This window comes from Pyxicephalus adspersus, chromosome Z (genome assembly GCF_032062135.1).
Source record: "Pyxicephalus adspersus chromosome Z, UCB_Pads_2.0, whole genome shotgun sequence".
NCBI classification, from domain to species: Eukaryota; Metazoa; Chordata; class Amphibia; order Anura; family Pyxicephalidae; genus Pyxicephalus; species Pyxicephalus adspersus.
Genome location: NC_092871.1, coordinates 25,284,088 through 25,292,821, shown reverse-complemented (window position 1 = coordinate 25,292,821; position 8,734 = coordinate 25,284,088). Strand labels below are relative to the sequence as shown.

Here is an 8,734-nt window from a genome sequence, read left to right as displayed (position 1 = left end):
CTTCACATCTCACTGCAGATGCCAGCAGCAATAGCAAATCTTTTATTGCTGCAAGAGGAGCTGCGAACACTGGGTGAGTATTTCCTTTCAGTTGTAATCCGATTGTCATACAATGTATGACAATCGGATTGCAATATAACGTTTGTTTACATTTAACCACCTGGTGAGAAAAACTCGGGGTTAACCATAATTGCAAAAATTTTTTCCCCCGAACATGCTCGGGCTTAACGGCCAGGTGGCCTCATGGTCTCTTAAAAATACTAATAACAATCGGGGATATTTTCACATTAAGTTTGGCTTTTTTAAGACCTTGGTCCCCAAATTAAGTTTGCATGCTTGTGACCCCCGGGGGCCTCTTCTATGGCTCATGAAAAAAAAACTTTAAGGCTGCATTCAGACTGGCGGTGAGGTTACCCCTTCCTCATGACATGGATCCCTGCCTAGGGCTAGACGCTCAGCACCGCCCACTGCCGCCTAGAGTAAAATCTGCAGATGCTGCAGTGTGATGGGACTCAGCGGCTGGTGGCTGCTATTACACATAGTTGGCCACTTACCGTACATTCTATGACTCTCAATTTCTTTGGAACAGAGGGATGTTGGCAACTAGAAATGTGGGAGCCCCCCCCCACCCCTTCATCATATCATGCAACCTGTCACACATAGCTATCCTCTTGCATTTCTCTGGAAGTATCCATTGCAGAGATTTGGGGTACAAAGGTTAGCAGCCCCCTGCTAACCTTTACTGTATGATAACTTTAGTTTTGTATCTTTTGTTAATAAAATGAGCATAAAATGTGAGTGCAGAAATTCTTGATTTGTCATTTCCTTTATTTGGTGCATGTAAGTTACGATTACTAGAAATATTTCAATTTAATTTCATTTTATATTTCATAGTTTTAAACATAAACCTTTATTGTTTGTTAGCATTGTGGCCCGCAGGTTTTATCTCAATGTCAACAGTGGCCCCCAGATGAAAAAAGGTTGGGCACCACTGCTGTAAAGGAACATGGCTCCTACAAGATGTTTTTAGCACAACAGTCAGCCTTACCTCATCTGTGAGTTCTCTTCCCGAGTTAGACCGGGGCCTCTGGGGACCAGAATTCTCTGTTGGTGAGCTAGACAGCTGACCATCTGCTGCCTTTCCATTCTCCTAAAAGGTGTACAGGTGAATTTTAATACAACGTAATATGCTTGCAAGATTGCCAATCTAGTACATTACCTAAATATAAATCAAAATGTTTAACAGCTAAAAGGCAAGGAGACACATTTAGATGGCAAAAGGGCTCTTTCCACAGATACTTCTATAAATGGGTCTCAATGCATATCTACTACACATATAGTATGTACAAAATTACTCCATACACTAACCTGAGCAGTCACCACTTTATCCCCGCTTGTTGCACTAGCCAGATCAAGGGAAGGCTGAGAATCCCTGTTTATTGCCTCTGCCACAGTGTTTGGGGACAGGAGCTCTACGGGCAGAAAGCTTTCTTTTGTAACTGCAAAGTAAAATTACAGTCAGGCAACATAATCTACAATGAAAAAAATTCAAATGTAATGCTTGTAAAGTTAAAGCACTGCATTTATTTTAACATTAAAACTTGTTTTTATTACATAGAGACCATGGAAGAGGCCATAAAATAAAAGAAAAAACTGTATACTAGCACTTCCAGTTGGCCGATATGTTAATGTCTATATCAAAGCAGAAAGAAAAAACAAACAAAAGGTATTTTTATTCATTATGCAAAATATTAAGATTTGGTAAAGCTGGTGTATAACTTAAAAATTTAAAGTTTGAAGTTTGAATTTTTTGGCAGGTCTACTTTAATATTAAAGACCAGGCAACATACTACTTCAAATAATCAAAGACAGGATCAGCTTCCTTGTAGAAAGAACCAAATATGTAAAATATACAATTTGTTAAACTTTCCTGACTGTAACCATGATCTATAACCATAATTAATTCTCCATTCAGTTCACAGCAAAACCTCTGTAGATTGAAAAATACCACAGAACTTCATGACAATACTTCTAAGCATCTGAAATCAAGCTAGCAAGTGGTGAAAGCTTACACGACTAAAATATGATACCCAAAGAAAACAGAATGGTATCACAAATGCCCCTTTCCTAACCTCTAACATCTAACTCAACAGTATATCACAAAGACACGAAAGCCTTCTGATCAAGAATCTAACACATAGATCTTTTCTAAAAAGTGGCATTGTCATCCCTAAAGCACAACAATAGCTTCTCAATGCTTCCCCATTTCAGGGAAAAAGTTTGAAAGTAAATCTTCTTAACTAAAAGCTATTGACTAAAGCTATAGAAATAAAACTATATCTGGATCAACTATGTCAAACAAGAACAAGCTAAAACCTAATACTAATAGTACACTTTTTTTTTTTTTTTGCCATTACCCAAGGCCCTGAACAAGGGCAATATGTGAACTGATAATTGTATATCTAAATGCCCAACCATGCATGCCTTTATTTATTTTTGAGGAGGAGTGCACATTGCAGGTAAGAGTAGAAGATGCATAACTTCAGATGACACTGAATAAAGCTGATCAAGTGCACCAAGTTTAGAAGATCTTGAGATCATTTAATCTCCTGTTAAATAGACATACTTTTTACAATTGCTCACCAGCTACTTCCCATGTCTTGCCTCCTCATTTAGGCACAATGGGCCTAATTTAATAAAGTTCCCCATGGCTGGAGAGGATACGCTTTCATCGGTGATGATGGACGATGCAGCAACCCTGGAATAGATTTGGTCCAGGATTGAAAACATATAGCAAATAACTTTTAGGAAATCCATTGCAGGTTTGCTGGATTACCCAGCTTCACTGAAGAAAGTGTATCCTCTCCAGCTCCTTGGAGGGCATTAATAAAATCAGGCCCAATGTGTCCAATCTAATACAGGGATCGTGGGAAAATAGTCGTTTTAATAATACTTTGAGTGAGTATTACATGGTAAGTATGGAGTGCAGTGCAAGTACATTTGGCTTACAAAATTGATATTCTGTCCACCCTTTTTTCTTCTTTCTCATTTCCTTACGCTGATTGATGCTGTTCAAACTTGTTCAGTTTTGGATTTAGTTTGACTTTTACTGGGATTTGACTGAGAGGTGGGGAGGGGGTTGGAGAGAAGGAGACAACACAAACATAACTAAAAACATAACAAGGATTCCTATGATATAAAAAATAAATTTGTGGCTGGAGTTAAGTTTGCCTTGAGAATTAAAAGCATGGTGAACACAACCTGACCCTAAGTTCATGGATTGCAACCAGAGAGCAATACCCTAAGTTATTAGCTCAACAACAATGATCAAATACAAACCATTGCTCATGTCCGTGCATACTTACACTCTAGACCTGAAGATCTGGGGCTCTCATAGTCCGAATCATTTTTCTTCTTACGTGGTGGTGGTGCTGGCCTAACAGGTGGTGGCGGTCTTGGTGGGGGGACGTTTATTGGAGGTGGTGGACGTGAAGGACCAGGCTTTTTAGTGCTTGCTACTATGTCAGGTTCTACATTAATATGCCGAGGAGGCTTAGCAGGTGGAAATTGCTCTACAGCTTCAGCAACAGGTGTCTCCATGGGCACACAGTCAATGGTTTCTTTTTCTTTAACCTCTTCATACTCTAACTTTTCCTTGCATTGTTCATTTTCTGAGATTTGAAGACCTTCTGTTAGCTCTATAATTTCCACAATTTTAGATGTTTCAACCAACTGTTCAATGAGAGGAATTGAGACGTCATGTGTTTCACTAGGTTTAGACCCTGAATAAACATCCAGTTCTTTATGGCGCAGTTCTTCTGCATTATCATGGAAAGTTGTTTCAGTAACCACCAATTCAGGGATGTTTCTTGAAAGTGCTGTATCATTCTCCACTGAGGAGCTTGAATTATTCAAGGTTACCACATTTTCAGTTGCATTAGGGCATTCATCTACAGCGATGGACTGTTGGCTTTCTTCTATGATGCTCTCAACTATCTAATAAAATTACATTTGATTATTAAAACATATTTGTTTATTAACCACACATCTTCACCAGTTCTTAAATTGTTTTTAGGTAAGTTACAAGCAGATCTAAAACAAATTTATTACCATTATATATTTCTTTAAAAAGAATTCAAACTTAATATTTTGTTTTTAAAAAAAACATTATTAGGCAGAGGATATATCCAGTAACTTACTTACTTAGATTGGCCCAACCTAACTAGTCTCCTCATTTTCTTTACCGATGGTTCAATGTGAAAAGTCACCTCCTCAACTAAAAGGGCTCTGTTAGGTCTAAGCTAAACATATAGGAAAGGTTTAGATTTGCTTACTTCAGCTTACATTATCTATCATCTATATTCATTTTCACTTAAAGGAATCTCTCCAAGTTGATTTTAATTCTTTTGGGGCAGTGAAAACTGGCTGACTTGGACCCATCCTGTCAAGATGGAAAATATAAGCAAGCATAAGTGGCCTGAGCATCAAGGAAAATCTGGACACTCAATATTTGTTTCTAGTATGAAATGTCATGGTACAAATGCAGAGGGCACAAAGAGGAGTGCCCTACTGATATTCCAGGCTGCAGCTTTACTTTTAGGATTCATCAGCTTGAAAAATCCAAAAAAACTTCCTCTGCCATGAAGATGACTTTAACAAAGGATGTCCACCATAGTTGGATAAAGATTACATATGTACAAGTATTCTGTGATCAAGGCATTAGAGTCTACCATCTGTTTATAGAATGTTTTAGTATGGATATGCTTTATTTCTAGACAGATAACAAGCAAAAAAATAAATAAATAAACAACAACTGTACATAACTAAAAAAAAAAAAAAAAACTGCACAAACCTCTTTTGGGTCATTTTGCTTTGGTTCGGTGGTTACATTTTCTGCCCCAGAATGTTTGGTATGGGCAACTTCTTCCTGCAAGACCAAAATAATGTAATAATGCTGCTTAAAATACATGGACAACAAGAGAGATCTACTGATGGCAAGTCAAAATAAAATGTGTTTACCTGACCTATTGAAAAGTTTCATTTCCTAGTTATACAGGCCACTGAAAATTACTATAGGGGAAAAAAAAAAAAAAAAAAAAAAACTACTAACAAAAGTGTTGCAGTACCAAGAGCTTATTTTTATTGCTTTTTGAGTGAAGCTGTTGGTGCATTTTTTTTTATATTTTGTTTAAAAAATGGATCAATGGCCAAATGCTTAGTCCCTGTGATATTGCAAAATGTACTGGTTTGAACTGAAAGGAACAAATCCTTGAAAATATTTTCCTAAGCCTTGGTTTAGCATTACTTGATTCAGCTATTGGTAGAACAATGCAACAAGTTCATGTCTTGACACATCCTAGGAAGACCTGTAGAGTTTTCCAGCAGTAATCAGACTTTATTTTTTCCCCTCTTTGGAAACAATGTCAAGTATTTACTTCTGCTGTAGATCATGGAGAACAGCAGAACTTCTGAAGAGGCTAAGCAGACAGGCCACTGTCACAAAAGGTGAATCAAATCCAAAGTAAATGCTAAAACAGGACACTGCGAGTTTAGGAATTAAAGAATACAATATTATACCATTTTAACACAATTTAAACATTACAGAAATAGTTCAGGACAGTTTGTTTCACTTTCGGATTGATGAGCAAAAAGGCTCCATTTCTAAAAAAAAGCCACAAGAATATTGATTGTTAAAACAGGAAGATAACTCTCCACTTTTCTAAAATGATAATGTCTATTTATCAAGCTTATTAGGGTTTGAAAAAAGTCCCAAAGTCTATGCTAGGCAGCATAAATGATGATCAATTTTTCAGTTTCAGATAAATATATGTGAAGTGTATCTTCGGTCTGCTAAATATACCATTAAACGTGTTTTTTTTTTATGATCTGATTGACAAGTGTCAATATATCAATATTGCAAAATTATATGAGCAGATAACTGCCTGGAATGAGGGAGGTGAAGGAAATGTGAGAGGTATGTGTTCTGCTATGTGAGAGGTATGTGTTCTGCTATGAGCATAATACAGGTCATTTTTTCTTAGCTGACTTTGCAGCAGAACAGTTACATCTACACAAAGCCCACTAAATAGAAAATGAAGGAGAAGCATCAGCACTCTGCTCCCCGCTACGGTCAGCATTGCAACAGTTATGTTAAAACAGAGCACACTGATAAGGCAAATATGTCATATGCCCATGCTCATATGTGATGCAAGGAGTAAAAAGCTGGAGAGGAAAAGGGCTGGATGCCTATCAAGCAGGAAGTGAGAAAAGCCCTTTTAGGACTTACTTCAGCTTCCAATGCAGACTGTATGAAGTTCATGGTGTGTGGTGAAGTCAATGTAAGCAAATAAAGTACAGTAAGGGAGCCTGTACAACCCTGCAAGACTGGAGTTCAGCTTTCCCAGTTGACCAGTTTTGAGGCATACACCTAAAATGACAGACTGAAATCTGAGCTTCACTGCTGAAATATGTGAAGAATTTATCTCAGTTTCTTACTGTAAACACTGTTATCTATTGGTGACACCTAACAGAGTAAATTCCCAAACAAGTATTCATACACCTAGTGACTGGTAAAAAAAAATATCCCAACCTGCACAGCAGGAGATAAATATTAACAGAGCCTTGGAGAGACACAAGAAGGTGAAATGTGTTTACCAGAGACTGATAATCTAATTACTAACCAAGGTTGTCTGTAGGTCCATTTACTCAGTGAACGACAATTAAATAAAGCTCAAATATTGGATTGGAAAAAATACTGTACTAAATGTTGAGTCTGTGACCTCTAAAGCTATGTACACACATCAGATGATTCTTGACAGGAACTGTGGTGTTCGTCTTGGGTAAAAATCATATGTGTGCAGCGGTCCTTAAAAATAGTTCATCAATTAGCCACAGTGGAGTAAAGAACGACTGAGGTACACTTCAGTGGAGGAGGGTACAGCGGGGTACACCTTTCTCTTTCCCCCTCCCCTCTCCATAAAACAGATCAGTGCTGTGTGTACAGAGGCTGTACATTTATCTGTCACTGGAAATCAAGGCGAATGATCATTTCCAGCATCCATTTATGTTTATTGGATGTCTGTACACATACATAAAACCCAAATTGCATGTTAACAAGGATGATCATGCTATCATTTCTGCATTTCAGTGCTGCAGATCCCTTCTAGCCTATTGGCCAATTCCTATCTACATGTACTTTTAGGCCATTGCCTAGTTCTGGCTCTGACTCTGGCTGCCCTGTCAATGTTCCACAGAGACACCTGCAGCTTACACACAGACAGCAACCTACTTCCTAGGCCTGAAGCCCATGACAAACAGTAAAGGTGCGTACACACTTCCAATTTTTATCGTTCCAATCGAACGACGAACGATCGATTGGGCAAAAAATCGTTCGTAAAAAAGTAACCAACGACGCCGACGAACGAGGAAAGTCGCTGGAAACGAACGACCGGACCGACGGATCGGACGACGATCGTTGAACATCGTTCGTGTGTACGGTCGTTCGTTGATCGTCCATGTTCAGAGCATGCGTGATGAACGAACGTCCGTTCACTTTCCTGTCGTGCACATAGTTCCTCTATCGCTCAAACGATCGTATCTATTGTGTGTACAATATCTACGAACGATCGTGTCGTTAACTATGTGCAGGATCGGTGCTATACGATCGGTCAAATATATCGTGCATGAACGTTCGTCGTTCGTTTTCCAACGATAATAATTGGAAGTGTGTATGTAGCTTTAGACACTTGAAAAGTCTGTTTGAATAAATTAACCTAATGTGGCAAATTTTGGCAGTAGCTGCATATTCTTTTATGAATAACACAGTACTTCCAAGAACAGTGTTCAATCCAGAAACTTTTTTTTTTTTTAGTTGCGTGGGAAGAAATTGTAGGCAGGTGGTGGCCCCTGTATTGTTACGCAACTCTTCAGTAACCACTCGAAAACAGCCGGGTGGTTACTGAAAAGTGTCTGGTGGTGCGCCCGGCTAAAAGGGGCTGGCGAGAACACTGGAGATTTATATTTGGTAAAGTAAATTTGCTTTAATCAAAGGAAAGATTAAAACAGATATAGAAAACAGAACACACACTCATCTTAAAGCAAGGAAGAGTTTTGGGTCTCAAAACATAAAAGAGAAAATATTCAAACCCATCCTTGAATGCTGCTTTTTATTAGAGATGGAAGATTTGAGTTTAATACACACAATGCATGACCCGTCACACATTTAGCAGGCTCAAAGGGAGGTTTGCTAGCAGTGGCCTTTAGTACAGAAACTGGCACCCTGAATAAGAAATGTGATTCACCACTAATTGATCTGGGTCAGGACACTTCTTCTATGACAAGTCTGAAAGCCATTCTCTTCCAGGCACGGTCACATTCCTTCCTCACCAACGTCAACCTGGTACAAGGTGTACTAAAGAAATCTATGATTCCGGGACCGAGCAATGGTAAAGAAGACCTCCAAGTAAAATCATAGAAAAAAATCCTTCAGATAATTTATGAAATCCTGCAAACATCATAGAAAAAAAATTAAATTGGCTAGTATAATTGTTTGAAGTCTGTGCTGCCATATGGCAGACTTGCAGTGTGAATGCCTGCTGTCATAGCATACAAAGGAAAGGTACTAAAGAGAAGCATAAAAAAGAAAGAGTATTGAGGTTCCTAAATAGACCAATGAGCAAAAGTGATATGCAACCTGTTCAATAAATTTAAGAGGACCCTAAAAGAAAGCATTTTT

At 38.3% G+C, this 8,734-nt stretch overlaps 1 protein-coding gene across 1 annotated transcript in view; it reads right to left on the bottom strand.

The window, feature by feature from the left end:
• The window catches only part of WDR44 (WD repeat domain 44), a 55,928-nt gene that overhangs the window by 26,026 nt on the left and 21,168 nt on the right, over window positions 1-8,734 (bottom strand). Inside the window, exons 3-6 of the mRNA XM_072431486.1 lie at window positions 4,853-4,927; window positions 3,366-3,996; window positions 1,369-1,499; window positions 1,049-1,150 (exon numbers count right to left, since the gene is read on the bottom strand). Coding sequence (XP_072287587.1) covers window positions 1,049-1,150; window positions 1,369-1,499; window positions 3,366-3,996; window positions 4,853-4,927 — 939 coding nt within the window. The remainder of the gene's footprint in view (window positions 1-1,048; window positions 1,151-1,368; window positions 1,500-3,365; window positions 3,997-4,852; window positions 4,928-8,734) is intronic.